At 51.6% G+C, this 20760-nt stretch overlaps 1 protein-coding gene across 9 annotated transcripts in view; it reads right to left on the bottom strand.

Moving 5' to 3' along the window:
- CAPZB (capping actin protein of muscle Z-line subunit beta) overlaps positions 1-20760 on the bottom strand; it is a 134160-nt gene that overhangs the window by 40530 nt on the left and 72870 nt on the right. For all 9 annotated transcript variants that reach the window (XM_070610747.1, XM_070610740.1, XM_070610739.1 and 6 more), the window contains one exon: positions 1879-2000. In XM_070610747.1, the coding sequence (XP_070466848.1) occupies positions 1879-2000 (122 nt within the window). The remainder of the gene's footprint in view (positions 1-1878; positions 2001-20760) is intronic.

Raw genomic sequence — 20760 nt, 5'->3', positions numbered from 1 at the left:
CGGGGAACAGGGACCTGGAGGGGCTGCAGGTACCCAGTCCCCGGGAAGCCCGGCCTTGGCATGGCTGTGGAAATAATCCCAGCCTTCCACAGGCTGCTGGGGAATGGCTGCCTCACACAGCAAGCTGGAGGTTTCAGGGGGAATGACAATACTGAGTGAGCAAGACTCAGTCCATGGATCACTTCTTCCAGGAAGCCTCCTCTGAACCCCGGGCCTGGTAAGGCTGCCTGTCCTTTGGTCTGTCGGACCACTCAGCACCCTCACGGACCTCTCTCCCAGTGAGGACCAGACCTGGATCTGTGCCCACAACCGCAACAGTGACTAGGCCTTCAAGGCTGAACTTGATCGACCTCAGGGCTGTCTCACCACCTGCTGATGGAGACTCCCACGTCTGCACCTCCATCTCCACCCCTAATAACCCCGTGCTATGTCCTATGACCCTCACTCTGGCCTTCAGGGCCCTGTGCCATCTGCCCTTGCCACACCTCTGACCTCAAGCCCCACTCTCAGCCCCCTCCCTGACTTCTCCCACTCTGGCCTCCCTGCCGGGTTTGATCCTGACCAGCTCATCTCCACCTGGGGCCTTTACCCCCGAAGGCTCTTCTCGCAGACCTGTGCCTGATCACACTTTTTCATCCTTGAGTCTCATTTCAGACACTACCACTAAGGAAGAGCCCCCCGCCCCCCCGTCTTTTTTAACTTACTTTATTCACTCTTCACAATCTATATTATTTATGCATTTACTTACCATCTGGCCTCCTCAATAGGAGATAAGCTCTACAGAAGAGGGACTGAGAATAGTGCCTGGCATATACTGTACATGCTTCTACAGAGATGCTACTGAGCATTCTGTTGAAAGAATGGATACTATTACTTCCACTTCACAGATGGGAAAATTAAAGACCAGAGAGAATAATTTGTCAACGTCCTTGTTGCTAGAGGGGGCAGTGCTGGTTTGGAGCCAACGCTGGCTGACTCCAGATACTTTTTCCTGCTTCCATTTTCCAGACCCCATCCCATCCCCTAGAAGAGCATGAGCCTGAAGCTTTAAGACTCAGCCCAGCTTCTGTGGCTTCTCAAGCAGACTGGCACTTCTCCCTCCACCATTCTCCGAGGCACTGACTATGGCAATCCATCACAGAAAGACTAGGCTGGTTTAGGAATTCCCATTGTTTTTAGTAAGAAGAACTCCCTAGACACCCTTAAAAACTTAGCTCAGACACCATCTCCTTCAGGAAGTCCTCCTGGAGTCAACCAGCCTCTTCTATGCTCCCTTCAGATCCTGCATCAGCTTGGCACTGGCTGCCCGAATCACATCACACAGTAATCAGTTGCCGGGTGCGTCTCCTGCTCTAGACCAGTGATCATCCAGGGTAGAGATTAACGTCAACCGAGTTACTTATAGCCCTCAGCATGGTCATGGGAAGAGAAAGGAGAGTTGCATATTTGCATGACAGAGCTTTATACAAATGTCCCTTAACCACACAGGCCCTCCTCGTGCTCAGGATCCCCCATCACGTACACACCCTGTACTGTGCCCTTGGCAGGACTTACTGCAATTATACTGAAATGCTCATTGTTTTGTAATAACACCCGTCTCCCATTAGACTGTAAGCTCCCCCAGGGCAGGGGCCTCCTGTTCACTGCTGAATCGCCAAAGCTTACTAGAGGCACTCCACAAACATCTACTGCTTGACTGGATGGAAGCAAGGGAAGAAGGGAGAGAGGGAGGAAGGACTAGCCAAAGGACAAATGGAAAGAAGGCTGATGGGCCGCTGACTGTCAAAGTCCAGCGGTCCCTGTGCCGCTGGCAGGCGGTAATGACTGGCCCAGGGTGTAGTGTGGCAGGCCTGCTGCATTCTTGGGGCAGGAGCTCACCTATAGGAGTCCCCATCTCTGTTGTAGTCGCACAAAAGGTAATCCTTTCCCACCACCTTGTCTCTGGCAATTTTCAGTGGCTGGTCAACAGAAGACAGGAGATCTTCACATAGACTGGGGACCTGGCAGAAAGAAAAGAAAAGGCAGAAACGGGTTAAAACAATACATCAAATCCAGGCTGGCTAACGTGACTATAGCCATATCCTGATCAGCACATTTAACACCTGGCCCTTGGTACCCTGCCAGAATTGTGTGCCTGTTCTTTTCTTTCCCACATGTGTCTGACACCAACTGTGTCCCTCTATAAAGAAACCTGTTCTTGAATTACAGTGGCGCGTGATTTCCAACACAGCCTTCCTTCCAAATCTGCGTGCAGCTTTAATGGCCCGCTCGCCAGGGTGGTCTAGGACATGTAAGTACGTCTAGGCTTGGTATTGGTCTCTGGTGGGCAGAGCACAAGCTGAAGTCCTGAGAAAAAGGTAAACATCTTAAATACACAGGAATCCAAAGAACTCTGAGAAGAATAACCCGTCCGTGCCAGAGAACTCCCACAGGCTCCCATGCTGGGTGGAGCTTCCAGTACTTTCCAGGCCCCCGGCCAAGCATTACCAGGTTGGCTCGTAGAGTCAGCCGTACCTGCTGCAGAGGTAGCCTCCCGCCAGGTCCCAGCCCGCCGCGCTCCAGCTGGCTTATCTCAGGGTGACCAGCCTGGAGCCACCTCACAGAGGAGGAGGGCCCAGGGTCTGGGTGGGCAGGGCTGAATGCTGCTGAAGTTGACACACGGGCCTGCGAGGACCCAGGCTGCTGGCCGCCTCCTCCCAACTCAAACATCAATTTCCACCAAAATATTCCAGGAAGGGACGGCAGCACTTTCAGAAATGGATTCCTTCAGGCGTGAGTCACTTCCATGCTATATTTTCAATGTGCTGACTTACTCGTTTCATGGGCCTGGGTTTATGGAGGCCCCACCATATCGTTTACCAGCCAAGTGGCTGCCAATTGCACCAACAGCCCTTCCAAATGGAAAAGTTAAATCATGTGGCAAAGACACCCGGAAGAGTGGCTCAGCAGAGGGGCTGACAGCTGCAGCGGTTCCAGAAGCCCCCCACCATCAGGAAGACAGGGACAGGGAACACGGCCACCTCAGAGACCACCCAGCCTCCGTGGGCTTCTCAAAGGCCCCTCTGCTGACTCTCAGTGTGCTTCAGAACTCAGCCTGTAAGGCACTGTCTGGCACAACCGTACCGATGTGGCCCTGCCTGGCAGCTCACAGAAGTTCTGGGCTCAGTGAAGCGACCGTTTCTCATCCACGGAGCAGCATCAGTCATCGGCCCCCCTCAGAAGATACAGCATCACTCACCCCTATAGACAACCTGCTTATTTCCAGAAGTTCTTCTCCATGGAACACCTGCTTGGGTACCTCCCTCCCGCAAACATACGAAGTTAGTCTTAGTGATGATAATATCAAACCCCCTATAGTAGTGTCAAGTGTCTGCCACGTATCACGCACCAGGCTCGGCCCCTCATGCCCGGCATATTGTCTGCTTGAAAGCTCACACTCATCCCGTGAAGTAGGGATGTATTAGCTCCATTTTACGATTAGACAACTGAGGCCCAGAGTCAGTCAGGTGCCCAAGGTCCACACAAGAAGTAAGCAGAAGAGACAGAAACCTCCTCCTCTGAGATGACTCTGGTTTAACAGACAGCTAAGAAGGAAGACAGTGCAAGCCAAAAGCACACTGGTGGCAAATAACACCCCCCATCCCCACCCCTGCTCAGCTATAGATGGCCAGAGAGCCTGGAAGAATGTCCTGGCCGAGGCAAGGAAGAGTTTAACAGCTTCCACCCAGGCAGCTGGGATGTGGAAGTGGCCTTGCTTTCCTGTCGCCAGCCCAGTGAAACGGCCCTGAGCACTTCCATGCCTGCCCATCCTGTTCCCGCTTTCCCTGAGCGTCGTTATATATTCTGACGGGCTGCTGCCTTGGCTTACCTGTTGGGCCTTGACTTCTGCCTAGAACCCCATCCTAACTGGGTTGGGGCCCTGACAGTATTTTCCCAATTTATCCTGGATTATGGTAGTGAGCAAACAGGGTCTCAAATAAGACTTCCTGACTTGACTACTTACTGTCCTCACGGCCCTGGGCAGGCCATTCATTGTACTTCTCTACTAAGACTGGATTTCCTCACCTGTAAATCGCGGTATTAACAGGAACTCATGGTGGTTTTGGGGATCACACGCGATAACGCAGTCAGTGTTCAGTCCGGCACCGGGGAACACATGCACATCAGTAACGACGTGTCGCCACTCCCACTCTCCTGCCCTGTACTATCATCTGCTGTCTGTCATTCTTGGATGGCAACACCAGCCTAGGCCCCAGCTGAAGTCCCTCTACTGCTCCAGGGCCCTCAAGAACCCAGTCCTTCTTAACCCCAGTTCTGCCTGGACTCCCCACTCCCACCAGTCATGCTGCCCGTAGCTGAGTCCTCCAACACAGGGAAGCTTACAAAGTAATGGGATTTGGTATAAAACAGGCTTGACTTCACACCCATCCAAGAGGTTAATCCACAGATCAAAGGTATTTCAATAATTTCTTCCCCACACTTCAACCACCTGAAGTGACTGTTTAATTTATTTGTTGTCTGTCTCACTCAGAGGATATGGATTTTCTCAGGGCAGGGACTTCAGCCTCGTTCCCGATTGCATCCCGTGCCTGCGGCAGCGCCTGACACACAGCAAGTGCTCGAGACATCTGGGAGGGAGGAGTTCTACAACATGGAGACCCCCAAACACGCATTAACTTTATTTTTAAATAAATCGGTGTGCAGCAAGAATCTTTACCAAGAGTTTGTTGTCGAGAACTAAATCTTGATGGACACCAATGACCAATTTCACTTATGGTTCCAACCAGGCATTCTCCAATATGAACAAACATGATGTAGTGGAAAAGCATTAGACAAAGAGAACGAGAGTTTTAATTAAAGTCCTGGCATTTTTATTAACCTATGACCCTGAGGAGCGTGGCAACGATGACAAGTCTAAGTCTTAAGAGACCTGGGTTCTAGCCGCTGCTCTGCTATCAACTGGCCACGCAGCCGGGCTCCGCCCAAGGCTGGCCATCTGTCAGGCGCGGGAGGCGAGCAGCATCAGAGACGGACTGGTCTGTGACAGGAGTCTCCCCACTCCAGTGAAAACGATTCAGGTAAAGAAAGACTACAAGCAAAGGGACATCGAGTCCCTCATATGGTTCGATGTATTCATCCTTTATTTGGAAAATGCCCCTTTGGGGGGGGGGGTGTTAAAACGTCCTTAATTTTATAAAATGATAGGTTTATTTTGTTTTCGTTTCAAAGGTTGGCAACCCAATGACCTACTCCTCCTCTTTTTTTTTTTTTTTAAATGTTTCTGGCCCGTCAAGTCAAAAAATGTGGCAGCCACTGGTCTAGAAAATGGGATCCAGCCCTCCTCGCCTGCTGAAGTAGATCAAGGTCCTTTCAAAGTAAAGGACTGGAAGGGCCGCCATTCCTCCCCTTTTGTAACTCACGTCCTTCAAAGCACAGAGCTGAGTAAGGCAACAGTGCAAGGGGTTGACCTGTGGTACCAGATGTCATCAACAGCCACTCTTGTTGCCTGCCCAGCCTACTTTCCCCATTTTTGGGCACAAAGCTCTTCATTCCACGCATTAGGCAAGGCCGATCTCCACTCCACCACTGTCCATGGGCAATCGGAGGGCCTCAGTCCCTGGCCTATTCAGGGATGGAGACGTCTTATGAGTTTCCTCTAGGGGCTATGGAGAGATGCATGGCTCACCTTCTCTCCACCAGGGAAGCTGGGATGCAGGGGAGGGCCTCGGGCTGCAGCAGGCATCAGGAGAGCACCTGCCTGGGCTTCTAGGCAATGCAGAGCCACAGTGATGTTCTCTGAGCTCCTGGATCCAGTCACCCTTGAAGATCCGTGCCTGGGCTTTTCAAAGTCTATGGTCAGGTGCTGACCAACTTCAGAAGAACATACATCTAAACTGTCACTTAAACAATTATGGCAGTGCACAGAAAAACAGAGAAAACTGGCAGATGGCATACAGTTTGCCCTACCATGAAAACCACTGGGGATGTGATATGGCCAACTTCACCCAAGCAGGTACAATTTTTGCCTTTTGGATAAACCCTCAAGTTGAGCCATATTTTTGTATTCTATTTCCTTCTATCATCCTGTTTCTTCAATCAAAGATAAAATGCTCTGGAAGAATATCTTCTTATTGTCATGGGGATTGAGAAGTGCGGACTACATGGTGTGCCCACAGATCTGTACCAGAGCAGCTGCCCAAGGGAGCATTAGTCATACTCTGGCACCAGCTACCAATCCGTCTGACTCCCTCCCATCCCACCTCTCCACTTCTGCCTGAACCCTCTCAAACAACCACCGTCCTATTCACTGCTCTCTGAACATACAAGTTTGCACATGCGTTCTTTCACTTAAAAACCTTCCCCATTTAGGGTTGCGGGATAAAATACGGGATGAGCCAGTTAAGTTTTAATTTCAGATATACAATGAACCTCAAATACACGGGACATATATTTTTATTTGCTAACCTAGCAACCTATCCCCATTCCTCTCTTAAATCCTACGATCCTTCAGGGCCCAGCCCAAATTCCGACTTCTTTATCAAGATGCCAAATTCTTCAGAATTCCTGCAGTAACACTGACGTCAACTGAATCCCAAATGCTTCGGGGACAGCTGTTCTAATACTGCCATCAGCTATCATTCTACTCCTTCCTCGATACTTAACACTCTTCCCCAAGTGCCGACTCTGCACCCGCAGAGGCAGAGCCCAGGCCCCAGGCCCAGCCCAGCGACAGGCACACTGCGGCGGGTGCTCCCGAATGAGTGCTGACTTCCGTGGAAGTGGGTATTAATCCTGGGATCTGAGGTCACGTTACAGGCCCAGAATAAGGGCAGTTCATCTTAGTAATCTAGTCAACTAGCTTAGGACTTGCTCCCTACACTCAGCCGCACCCCCACTCCCATCTCTTAGTCATGTCGGATGCTTGGAACAGTGGAAGAAATCACATTAAGTCTCATGGATCGTGAGTTTGCACAGCAATTTACATGAAAGGACAGGTCCAAATAAAGCCAAGAGTTCACTTTGGGGTGCCTGTGTCATCTGCTCTGCTGCCTCCAAAGCCAAGGAGGGCCTCTGGTGAGAACACGTGTTGGTGCCGACACCCGAGGGCTGGATGGTTTCTGTCCAAAATGCCCATCTCAGCTGCTTAACAGCCTTTGTAAGGAATTCGCAGATAACACCAAAGGTGTCGGATCCGTCCAGGCTGGAGGGGGGATTTAAACTTAATTCCAAGTGACTTGGAATAACGAACAACGCCGCACTGGCCAGGACAGCGTTTCCGTCGTTCTGGTGGTGAGGTTCAGGGCTCCACCAATTTCTCCACTGCCACAAACCCCTTAGTGGGTGCAACCCAGCAAGGAGGAACCACTATGCCCTTCACGACCGATCCCCTCACCAGGGCCTGGGGACCCCTGGAAAGATGGGGGTGGGGTTGTAAAGCGAACTCAGGCAGGAAGAGAAGAAATCCCAGAAGCTAGAGGAGAGGCTAGGGTGCCGTGAGCGACTGCCTCAGGGGACACCTTAAACAATGAGGATCTGGAGGAGGATGGAATAGTGAACGCCCTGGAAGCATGTGCCAGGCACTGTACTACAGAAGCTCACCTCCTTTCATCCTCCAAACAGCCCCGGGTGTAGACACGGTTACCATCCCTACTTTAAAGAGGGGAAATCAGGGCCTTAGAGAAATAACTTACCCGAAGTCACAGAGCTACAAGCCAATGTCTGAGAAAGGACACGGGAGATATGTTAAAAAAAATTACATCCACTCTTGCTGTTGCCCCAAACTGAATACTTTTCTACTATCTAACCCAACAGCTGATCACATGAAAAGAGATACAAATCAGAAGTTTCCGGCCACAAGTGAGGTTTGCGTCTGTGCCGCCATATGGTTCTACTTTGCCTCTTCCTCTTCTCCATTAGTTATTAATGTTGAAAAAAATTGTTCAACCAGAAAAAGAAACTTGAGATGAACCCTTAAAAAAAGCACAAAAGCCAGACCAGCTCAGCTCCACGGATAATCTAATCCGCGGCGCCTTTGTCTTGAAGGAGCGCACCCTTGTACCTCGGCTTTTTAAAAAATGGCCAAATGAACACATTCCATCTTTTGATCTGCCCGCTGGCTGAGAGCCTGCCACCAGAGAGATAAGAATCGAAAACAGACCCTGATCACCGCGTCGCACACTCAGATGAGTAATGGTGGTGCAATCAGGGCTCGGCAGAGTCCTGGCTGGCCCCACTCCCCGCAGTGAGGGGAGCCCACTCCCCGGCGGACGGCAAAAGCTCAGGACACTGGGTCCCTCCGGGTGGCCAGCAGAGGGCTCTGCTTACAATTTATTCCTTTTATTTTTCCCAAGGCCCCAAACTTTCCCCTTCTTTCCCTAGTAAACATAAAAAAGAAAATAAAGAGAGTGTGTTTAGTGACACACATGCTAGTGTCAGAAACATAATCTACAGTGCAGCATTCTGGAAAACTCCAACCTGGAAATAAAACTTGAGTTCAAACCCTTGCTCTGCCACTCCCTGGCTGAGTATAACCTTCCTGAATCTCAGAACTGGGAACTACAACACCCTCCTCAAAGAGGAATTCATTCCACTCAATAAATGCTGAGTGCACATGCCATCTGAGGAGGGGGTTCAGGGGCAGAAGATGGACACATGCGGCCCTCTCTCATGAGGCGTGCTCCAGCCACCAGAAAGAGTCAAGGCACAGGAGCCATCTCGAGTGGCAAGGGCTGTGAAGCAAACCTGATGGAGACGGGAGACTAGGACTGTGGGGATCCAGGGGTCCAGAAGGTGGCACAGGATGGTACAGGAAAGGAGGACTGTGGGGATCCAGGGGTCCAGAAGGTGGCACAGGTGGCACAGGAAAGGACGACTGTGGGGATCCAGGGGTCCAGAAGGTGGCACAGGTGGCACAGGAAAGGACGACTGTGGGGATCCAGGGGTCCAGAAGGTGGCACAGGATGGTACAGGAAAGGAGGACTGTGGGGATCCAGGGGTCCAGAAGGTGGCACAGGTGGCACAGGAAAGGAGGACTGTGGGGATCCAGGGGTCCAGAAGGTGGCACAGGTGGCACAGGAAAGGAGGACTGTGGGGATCCAGGGGTCCAGAAGGTGGCACAGGTGGCACAGGAAAGGAGGACTGTGGGGATCCAGGGGTCCAGAAGGTGGCACAGAGAGGACACAAGAACGAAGAAAAGCAGTGGCACTCGAAGCAGAGGGAAGAGCGGGCACAAAGGCCCCAAAGGGGAGTATACAGAAGAGAGGGGCATAAGTGTGGCTGGAATGGGACTGGGGCAGGTGAGGCAGTGCCTGTGGGCCACTCTAAGTGTGTTTTAAATATTTATAATAGGTAACAGTCACACAGGTCGAAATTCAAAAAGGTACAAGAGCACATGCAAGGGATAGCCTCCCTCCCACCCATCCCTGCCTCCTCGCAGTGATGGGCTTGGAGGCTGGAGGGTCCCTAGCTCCCAGGTGGAAAGGAGGATGCACTCAAGGACCAGCCCATCCATCTATGTGGGCATGGGCAGCCTCCACAGCCTAGGGGAGATGAGAGATGCCCCCCCGCCCCTCACGACCGCTCAGTGCAGAGGAAGCACAAGTCCTCCCCGGGTTCCCTGGCAGCAGCTTTGATACAAGGACCTTAGTTTGTCATCAGGAACACTTTGGGCCATGGAAGCATAGTTTTCACATGAACCGATCTAGGAGTTTTCAAGCGATTTCATCTAATGCCTTTCTGAGTGTGGCTGCCCCGCTGTAAGGAGACAGCACCTTCAAGCCCGCAGCCCCACCCTGTCCTGTAAGTCACACTCAGACGGTTAAGCTTATCTTCGATGGGAAGGAGCCGATGTTCCAAGAGACTCAGGCACCAGCGGACCTAAGTGAGCAGAAGAGGAACCCAGGGGCCTCCACTGACCTCCAGGGAGCCTTGCTCACCCTGAGGGGCATCAAAATACATCAGCACAGCATAAAAATCGCATGAGCTCATGTCATTAAGCACCTGCTCTGAGGCGAGGCTGGTGCCCTGCATGACCCCATGAGCTGGGCAACTGTCTTCTGAGGCAGGACTGGCGGTGCCCTCCTCACTGTGCGGATGAGGAAACCCAAGTGCAGGAAGCTGCCCATGACGCTCACATAGCTAGTGGGATGGGCAGCGGAACAGGAATCTAAACTCAAAATTCTGCTGCAGCTCTTCCAAAGCACGGGACCCCAGGGCCAAGGAGAGGCGCTCCCACCCTCCAGTCGCGCTCAGAGGAAAGGGGGTGACAAGGGAAGCGAATCGGGGAGAAACATGGGTCTGTGTGGACCAAAGCCCCCCTTCCCAGGCAGCGCTGGAGCACACACAGGAGCCAGTGCCTGAGAGGGACTGCCCTGAGGGGCCCCTGCTGCTCCGCCTGCCCTCCCCCCCTCCACCGCCCTCCCACATGCGCTGCAGCCACTCCTGGACCGTGGGCAGGGACCCTGCGCTCCCCACCCTGCACAGAGCCTGGCGAGAAACGGGCACTGGGCACGTGCTGTACCGAAGGCCTCTCAGCCCTCCACCCCCAACGCCTCACACAAGGGGTGCGTGTGGGCCCACCTCCTACTTCAGATCCAGCCTCTCTCCCAAGTGAGCTATCACTCAACTCTGAGAATATTCTTTAAAAGCACAGACTGTAGTCTCCATTTGAAGACTATAAAATGTAAGACGTACTATTAATGAGAACATCGCTAAATGTAGGTGTTAAGTGTAAGAAGCCATTTCTCAATTTGGGAAACATTGAAATGAGAGTGAACCGTGCACCTTAAATTCGCGGCGCTGGTACACGGGGTCCACTGGCAGACTAAGTCCTGCTCCCAGTAGGCACACAGCTGTTGGCTGGGGTTATGGTCGCTTCGGGTCCAGCACAGATGAAGCTGGCCAGCAGGGCCAACATTAGGAAACTGTTCTTGACCAACAAATGTTTTATTCTACTTAAGAATTTTTCACATGCCATTAACAACAAAGAGCTTTCTCAAGAAACAATAAACCCCCCTCTCCCTTTCTTTTCTTAAGCAGGTGCCCCAAACCACCCCGGAGATAAATAATAAAATAAAGGCAAACTTCCTGGGCTGGGTTTCAGCCATTCATACTCAAGACTCAAAAGCTCTGCCTTCTGGAAGCTCACGGCCTGGAATAAGAGGCCAGAATGGTTTTCTAAAGGAAGGGTCAGGACAAAGAGAAGACAAATTGAAAGGAGAAACTAAAATCACTATATGTGAGTCAACCTCACAGGCACAAGGCTCCCGTTGTCCACATGTAACCTTACGCTTCCCTGAAGGGGATGAACAGGCCCTCAGAGCCTAATTAAATTAACCGTTCCCTGGCCAGGAGCATCCGCACAGAGAGACATCAGGGTCTTTCTAGGCCGCCTGCTTCTCTTAATTAAGGGCTAGTCCCTGAGGGATAGAGCACAATACACAAGCACCTTCAAGAAGCCAGAGGCAGAAACTCACTGGATCTAAGTTATCCTGGACTTGATACTGAGCCCTGCACGTAGCCCCCAAAGCTGGTACTAGAAGCTGCCACAGAGAGCAGGTGATGTCTCGGCCTAGACAGCAGCATGGAGGCAGGCTCGCCGACTCAGTGCAAGCCTCCCACCACAGACTCACTGCTCTGACAGAAGCGCTGGTCCCTGCCCCCCTACCCAACATCTGAGCCTCCCACCGTAGCCTCACCACTCTGACAGGAGCGCTGGTCCCTGCCCCCCCAACCAACATCTGGGACAATCTCTCCACACCACAGCCACCCTCTCCACCAGAATCGTTTGTCCTTCTCCCAGCACCACCCAATGACCCCCAGTTATTCTGAGGTCCACCTCCTCCAGGCATTCCCAGAGCCTCCTTGGTGGAGGCAACTCCACCCATCTATGAGCCCTGGGCCATGCTCCTACAGGGCTGTACAAGACTCGGTCTTGGCCTCACAGATTCAGGACAGGGTGTCCTTCCTCTGGGCGGCGATGAGACATCTGGCCCACCCTGTGCCCAGCGTAATGCTGGCAGGGCTTCCTCAGTGTTGGTGGGACCATGTAGAATTGTGGAAAAGTAGGGCTACCCAGCTTGAGTCCTCATCTTTTGAAGCCCAGTCTGCCTCAGTGGGGAGCAAGCTCCCAAAATGCTTTGTTTTGTTTTGCTTTTTTTGGTCCATTGAGGCATTTTATTTGCACGTATGTATTATATCCCTAGAAAAAGAATCCCAGGATTTTCCCTCCTGTTTCCGTTTTGCTTCTTCATGGTCCATGATGCCAGCTGAGGTGGTTAGTACAATGAAACCAAACTGACGGGACGGGAGTAAGTTATTCTGCCATTTTTCTTGATCTTTCAGTTGCACCTGAAATCTGCGGCTGATCCCTCCACACTTGTTTAATCTGCCGGTGACGTTCACAACAATCATCCCGGCTCTGTGGTCATCAGTGATCTCAGACCTGCCAATGGAACCACACTTCACCATCACAGTCAGAAACCGGATGACGACCCCCGGAGCACGGCCTAGTGAGAACGTCATCTGCGTCTCTTCTCGGCACTGCTGATGCTCGAGAGCATCAGCTGGCACATTCACGAGCACCACTGTGGCAGCACAGAGATGGCAGAAAGAGTGCAAATGTTCTTCGGTGCCTCTCCAGGAGATGGGACTATGGGCCTGGCTGGGTGGGTAGGGGTAAGAGTGAATGAGAGAGAGAATGGGCGAGAGACTGATGATCTGGGATGGCACGGCATCCCTGAGACCACTGGTCCCACAAGACGGATGGAGACTCAAGCTCTCTCACCCCAGGGGTGTGGACTACCACCCTGCCAGGACCTGTGGGGCTGGGCCTGCCCCTCACACTCCACACGGGTGCCTCCTGAAGCCGAGCCCACAGCCGTCCCTGCAAGAGGAAGGTGAGCATGGACACTGAGCCGTGATCCGCTTCCTGGACATCCCTTGGTCCTGCTTTCTCAGTCAATGTTGTTAACGTATTATCATATCGACTGCATTCTTATAAACCACTTTAAATCTTTCTGGGGAAAAAGACCAGGTAAAAACACATGAAGAAAACTCTTTTTATAAGACGATCTTTTTGCTAAGACACTGAGTTTTATGGGCAGGATGGGACCTTCATCCTCTTAATATTATAAAAGCTTTGACCCTAATGACAACAAATGTTGTTCTAAGTGCTCACTACGCACGAGGCACTCTTCTAAGCACGTGACACACTCTCTCACTTCATCATTACGGCAACCCTGTAGGAGGCAGTGGTGTTATTGTTATCCCAAATTATCATCAGTTACAGATGAAGACACTGAGGCACAGGTAGATTAAGTACTTGGCTAAGGTCACAGAGTTAGGAGGTGGCAGAGCAGGTCAAGGAAATGCGTGCAATCCCACCCCAGAGCCAGAGAGCCCTCAACCACTCAGCTGGTGTCACCTCTAGCATGTTGCCAGGCAAGTAACTGAGGGACAAAAACATTTAAGCTGGAAGAATCATCAACTGAATGGTGGCAGAGAGCAGCACTTGGCAAAGGGGGTTTTTGCATCATTAGGTCAGCATGAATTTCACTCCTAAACACCACCAGAGGGTAAAGCAGTGAGGTCTAATTGCAGAGGGTAATGGAAAACTCAGTCCATTTCCTCATCACCAGAGGCTCTGGTTTAGGCCCAGCCTCAGGCTTTAGACTTTCCTTAAGGCTCTGAGTGGGTTGCCATGGCGTACATAGAGTAAGACTCTGCTAGGGAAATCTCTGACAAGAGGGCATAGGCCCCTGAATGAGAAGCGAGCTGCAGACAGGGCAATGCAGCGAGATGCAGAAACAACTGCTCTTCACCGCTCATCGGGGAGCGTCACCATGGCTGACGAGGACAAACCACTGGACAGTCATCCACATGACACGGTGGAGGGGAAAGTCCAGGGAAATCACGTGTCCAGCTGAGCAGTCAAAGGACAGCCATGGAGAAATGTGACAAGGAATCACTAAGCCAGGGCAAACACGGGTGCAGACAACTCAGGAAGCATTTCCAATTGTGAAACCCCACGAACACCCTGAAGTTCAACAGGGTTTCCCCAGATCCCAAGATGAGGCAGGGCCCACCTGTGCATGTAGACTGACCAAGCCATTCTCACTACCACCTGCTGTGGCCTTGCAATGAGCCAGGCTCATCCACTCACATCCACTCCTTAGAGCCACCCTGGGAGGCCAGTGACCTCTGAAGCAGCAGCAGAAGCTCAGACCCACACAGCCACTGAGTCACATGCCAGAGTCCCAGTTCTTTCCACCACTATTCTCCCCAAACTCTCAAGGCGGCAAACTACTTGACATCGCCCACCATCTACCAGAAGTCCAGCGATACTGCTGGTTCCTGTGCAGCGGACATGTTCCTGCCGTTTGCGTGTCTGAGTGGGGGTGGGGAACAGCACTGAGGCGCCACGTCTTGTGAGGCACACCCAGAACAAGGCGGTGGCTCCCTTAGCACAAAAGTCATCCTGGCTGACTGGCCGCAACATTTCACCCTGAATTCCTTCCATCCGATGGATGTCTCATCAGGTTTTGTTTTAATTTCACTGAGTCATCCAGAGAAAATGACCATACATAGACAAGAAAAAAATCTGTAACTCTTCCTATTGGGGAAGCAGTCAGCTCCACTCAGGAGCAAATGGTGTGTCCCCTTCGATGGCTGGGTCTTCCAGGGCCAAGAGCTCCTCTGTCTCTCCACTCTGGCTCATTATGAAGTGAAACTCAAAGCTGCGGTTCCAGACCCACTGATTAAATACAGCGTCCCCACCCTCCAGGAGCTCAGAGTCTCAGGAGAGAGAGGCTCAGATGCAGCACTTCGTGCTCTGTGCCCCATGGACCGAGCAAGTGCTGGAGGCTATGGAAATGCAGAGGAGGGCCACCCAGAGCTTCTCTGGAGGTGAGGAGATGAGGAGCAGCACGGGGGCGGGAAGACGTCTTGAGGAGCTAGACCCAGCTGAGTTATAAGAGTGAAGCATGAGTGTGGCAGACAAGGTCACAAAGCAGCCTGTGGGACTGAGGTGCAGTGGGAGCGCCCGCCGGGTCACGCAGTGCAGCGTGGAGTGCAGACGCAAGGGCCGCACAACTCTGCGATATGCTGAACCACAGAATGTACACTTTAAAAGGGGGAATTCTATAGTATGTAAATTATGTCTCCATAAAGCTGTTGTTTATTTTTTCTTAAAAAGTGAATCAAGAGAGAATCTTCCAGGCAGAGAGTACAGGTATATCCAGAGAACTTAAGTTCAGTGCAAATGCAAAAAAAATTAACTGAGCTCTTCAGGAGATACTCAGGAGTGTGTTAGGTGACCTAAGTCTAGGGTAGTAAAAAGTGACTCTGGGCAGCAGGCACCGGGGGCGGGGGTGCCTGTCTTCTCTCTCAGGTGTAGCTGACTGCTGCCCCTACAGCCCAGAGCTTCCCTGAAGCAAATACACTAATGCAGACATCGTAGAGGACACACCCCCAGCCTGAAGCCAGAGCTGGGTCTGCGACAACACGGGACTAGGTGACTGGTCGAGCCGCAGCCGCCCCTGGTCTCAGCCTCCTCTCCTCCAAAACGGACTGAGGCAGACGAGAGGGGCCTGTGGGGTGCTGGTGTAGAGGGAGGCACTCAAGATGACAAGAGTGAGAGCGGAAGTCTGGGCCCTCCACTGTCTGTTTCATTCAAGGTTTGTATAAGATTTAGTTTGTAAAGAAGGCTCCATCAACTTTAAAAATGTCTGAAAACCACTAGACTAGATGACCAAGAACGTTCATTTTAGTTTTAGGATCCTACAAAGTTTCCAGTTCAAGACTTTGTCTATTTACTTATTATCTCTATAACCATCCAGAAAAGGGCTTTATGAGCTAATCCAAGGTTTGTGATGTTCTTCCTGAAACAAAACATCTACTGAGCAAGGACCCACGTGAGATGCAAAACCAGCTAAGGCCTGGGCCTGCCTCCGAGGTGACAGCCTTAGACACAGACAGAAACGGCGAATTATCCACACCACGAGGAAGAAGGAAAAGGCTGTGACCGTGTGAGTTTCTCCCCTGAATTCCATGATCAAACTTAAAATTCTTAGGAAATTTCTCTGTTTATATACAGAACCCAAAGTACCTCCCTTCTCTCTTCCAGGAGTGATCTCCTGGCCCCAGGGCCCCTCACCCCATCTCGATTCACCCAGTTTCTCCTACTGCCCATGGCATGGGTATCAACTTCAGCGTCCCCTTCATTCACCTGCGCCCTCGTCCCCGGCAGTCAGCACAGTTAAAGGGGCCAGGCTTCTGCCAGACAGCCCCAACGACAAACCCCAAGGGACACGCAGGCCCCTCCACGGCCCGGCCCACATCCCTGGGCTGTCCCAAATGTCAGGGAAAGCAGGCTGAGCACGCCACACTCTTCTCAAGTGGTTTTAATCTGGTTCCCCAGTGAGATGTGTCCTAGCGGGTGGCCCAGGCACTCCTCATCCAGGGCTGGCACCTGCCGAGCGGCACAGGGGCTCCTGACGGCTCCTGGGAAGGACACGCTTTCTGCCTCGTCGGGTCCTGGGAAGCGGAATCTCTCTCCGGCTCACTTTTATGTCCCACACCTCTGATCAACCAAGGCAGGATCTGACTGAGACTCTTCAGACCTCCTCAACGGAAGCTCTCCAAGCATTTCATACAACACTTCTCTCTGGGGTCCACCAGCAACAGGATGCCACACGGTTCCTGAAACACAGCAGCTGGACAGACCTCTGACTAGAAAATTCTATCAGGGCAAGGCCAAGGAAGGGGTCTTTGTGCATTTCACATGAAAGATGTCTTCCGGCTCCAGTTGACAAGAACCCAGTATCTTCTCCACCTCAGGAGAGCTTAGCCTTCTGCTACTGTACCCTGGTTCTTACCTAGCTCACGTTCCTTCCAAAGTGCCTGCCTGACCTGGCGGTACTGCTGCCCACTTAACAGACCACGGGAGGACTAAGCTCTTTTGTTCATTTTGCCCAGAGTGAAAGCAAAATGACACTGCAGCCCCTCATCCACCTAGAAGATACCACCGCCTGGACACCAGGAGCAGCCACTGCCATCTCCCAATGGCCTGAGGAGATACACACATCAAGGTTAACAAAAAAATGACCGATGAGCGTCTGCACAAATAATCCCAAAGAGACTTAAATTTCCTGTACATAGGCAGAATAAAAACCATAAAGGGAAAAACTTTCCCCAAACAAAAGCGGGGCTTTCAAGGAGACTTGCTGAGCAGCAAACATTCTGGAAAGATGGAATTTTAAACACAAACACAAAAGGGCAGAGATTTGAGGCAGAAGAGCTGTGCACACAGCTGGGAGGCCCTTAATTAGGGAAAGATTTGCAAAGCCTGTGGAGCATCGGCAACTCTCCCCATGGTCTCGGAATGGAAAGAATGTGGAAACCAATGGGTAACCCACAAGTTCGAGTTCTGCTTGACACTCTCATCCAAAATGAAGCATGCGGTCTTGTTCCTCGACACCTCTTCAGTGGTCCCGGGGATCCTTTACAGCCACAGAAGAGATCCACCTGGCTGGATTGTCCCCTTCCTAAGGGTGCTTCCCACGCACAGCACACAGGAAAGCTCTTCTGTCAAGGGGTCCTAAGGCACAAACATAACTCAAGGGAAAACTAAACACCTCCTCAGACCTGGGGGCTGTATTTTTTGTTTGCCTATATTACATGGCACTTTCACAAGTGTTTCCAACGGACTTACACACCCTGTACATGGCCAGATGATCTGTAATAAAACAGAAAAATGATATCCCCCTGCTGCACCCAGAGGGAACACCTGCCCATCCGACTCCCGAGCGGCGGAAGCAGTGGTTTTCCCCAAACAGCCGACGCCCATGTCGATACACTTTTTTGGGGGACGGCACAATGTTCAACGCGGCATTGGGCAGTCTTTTCAAACAGGTAATTTAAAGATATCCTGTGTCCCCTAGCAGTTATGAGGAGAGTTCCCAAATCTTAAGTTATAAGGATAATAAGGATCAGGAGCAAAGGCACAGACTCTGCACCCATCTCCTCCAAAATCTAGGCGTTCAGGAAAAAGGGAAAGTTGGGAGTTTACTTTGGGTTCCCTTGGGAGCAGCAGCTGTCACCAACCAGAGCTCAGGAGGCACTTGACAGGGCACCTGAATGATCTTATTCACAAAGTCCTAGGTCCCTGTGAGATCAGACAGATAAAGGCAGGTGGCACTGGCGACTCCTAAGAACACTGGGTCTCAACAGAGCCAGCAAGGCCCCTGCCTCCCAGGAAGGACTGATGTGGGCTCTTCCAGAGGCAGGCAGCCGGGGGAGTAATCTAGGGAAATGACACACTTCCCAGCTCTAATCTTAAAACTGCAGATAATCCATCTCTGTCCTTTCCCTTATTTATCTGGCAAGTCTGAGTGGCAACTAAAAGCTGATCCTCAGCAAAAGTCGAGTGCGTGCCCATCACCTCATTTGGCAAGGGACCCGTGAGGTCTGAGCCAATGCCCAAAGCTTACTAGACATCAATTCACAAGTTCTAACTGCACAGAACATACTGCCCCCACTCAATCCTGGCCCAGCCAGCTCCTTTCCTAGCACCCTGTTAGAGTGTGTCTCGGGCTTCACCTAGTCTGAGAAGCTTTTCCTGAAACCAGCCAGCAAGGGTGGGCTCGGTGCCCCTCCATGGTGCTCCCACAGTGTTCTGTGTTTCTCTCCACTGGAATCCCTGTATTCTGTCCATGCGGGTATCTGCTTCCTCCACAACTAGGAGCTCTCTAAAGACACAAACATTATCTTGCTTATCACTCTAACCCCAGGGCTTCAGCTCAGACTCTAGCACTCAGCAGGGCTATGAGCACACCTTCACTGACTGTCTATCATGTGCCACATGCTGAGGACAAAAAGGGGAACAAAGCAGGCAAGATCCCTGCCCTCAGAGAGCTTAGCGGGCAGTGAAACAGTCATGTAATTAGGCAATTCCAGCCGGGAATAAAGGCCACTGCTGGGGTCACAAAGTGGGACACGGTGGGGAGTGAGGCCCAAGCAGAGGCTTGAAAGATAAGGAAGAGCTGGTGTGGAGATGTGTTCCCAGTAAATGGGACAGTATGTACAAAGATCCCACAAGACAGAGCATGGGGCCTTTGGAAGACCCTATAGCTGGTCAGTATGGCTCAAGTAGAGGGGTCTTGGGGGAGACAGGAGGAAGAGGATAGGGTCAGACCAAGAGTTCTGAAACCTAGATTATTCTCTGGGCTGGATCCTGACGACAGTGTGGAGTCATGAAGGGCCATAGAGGGTCAGGATCAGAACTGCATTTTGGAAAGGGTACTCTAGCTGCAGAGAGTGAGATGGGGTGGGTGGGGCGCTACAGGCAGGGAGGTCCAGAGGCTGTTAGAATCATCCAGTAATCAAGGGTAGCGTAGTTGCAACAAATGTGCACTGTTCTAAAACGAGGATAAACATACTTTCACCGACAGGCTGGATGGAGGTGGGCGGCACTCTTTGAAAGTGACCACTTTGGGCCCATGGAACCACACGTGTCACTGGCCTCCAACAGCTTGAGCTGCACCCAGTGCCCCTGAGACCTGGACGCCCAGACGCAGTTCTTCCATGCGGCACACCCTGCTGAAGGCCTTCACTGTCAAGCCCAAGAGGCAAAGAACCAGAGGTAGTGGCATTAAGGCCACCTGTTATCGTGAGAAGATCTCAGCATCGTATGCCCCATTCCTGGCCGGAAGACAGCACCAGCTCCTAGAGCCTAATCAAGAAGCGCTCACCCACCAACCTGTCCCCACAGGAGAACGCAGCCTGCTTCTGACAAGGGACGTGCTCCTCCGAAAGGACAGCTGAATTGTAATGGGAAAGGCGAGGACTTCAAGCTCCCGTGACTGGATTTCTCCTCCACTCACCACATGTTGTCATAAAAGCCGAGGAGGAGAGGTCACCATCATCTCCTTTTCCTTCGTCACAGCAGTTACACTGTCCACTGAGCACTGACGTGCACCCAATGCTGCCCTAAGCAAGCCACATACTGCTCCTTTCATCCTCACAACTGTGCTCTGTGAGAACGAGGGAAAGTCATAATTGCCTCCATTGTACAGATGAGGAAACTGAGGCACAGAGGACCTAAGGAGCTTACTCAAAGTCACCTAGATATTCGGGGCACCCAGCTAACCAGAACCAGCTAACTCAGAACTCTGGTGATCTTAAAGACTCGCATTGATTTCCTGCTACCTGCTGGGACCATCAGCCCTGGATACAGGAGCCGAGGTCTCCTGAGTTCCATCTCGGCTTTATGAGGCATCTCTGTCTCTTTCATCTCTCTGCCTCAATTACACAGCTCACAAAGTATAATATGAAGAGTCCTCTCAGAGTTCGGGGATGGGTGGGTTTACTGGCTCACTAACTAATATTTACTTAGCATCAATGACATGCCCAGGTACTGTGTAGGGTCTGGGGATATGGATAAGCATCATTCCATTCCACAGATGCTTCAAAGCCAGAGGGTCTTTGGTGCTAATAATACCAAATTATAGCACACAACTAACAGGAAGTGCTTTAAGACAACTCCTGCTGAGTAACACAACCTGGGGATGTGGCTTCCCCTAACATGCAGTGTTTAAAAGTAGGGAGCCCAATGAAGCTGGTATGAAAATACTGGGAAAAGTAGTGAGCAACTTTAAAGTGGCTGACGCACATCTCTACTCCCAACTTATATTCAGCACAGTCGGAAAGGGGGGAAACCCACTTCTACGAAGGATGATCCTTTCTAGCCTGGGGCAAACCTCC

This window comes from Equus przewalskii, chromosome 2, assembly GCF_037783145.1.
Source record: "Equus przewalskii isolate Varuska chromosome 2, EquPr2, whole genome shotgun sequence".
Taxonomy (NCBI): domain Eukaryota; kingdom Metazoa; phylum Chordata; class Mammalia; order Perissodactyla; family Equidae; genus Equus; species Equus przewalskii.
The sequence above is the reverse complement of the archived record's forward strand: the minus strand, read 5'-3'. Positions and strand labels throughout refer to the sequence as shown.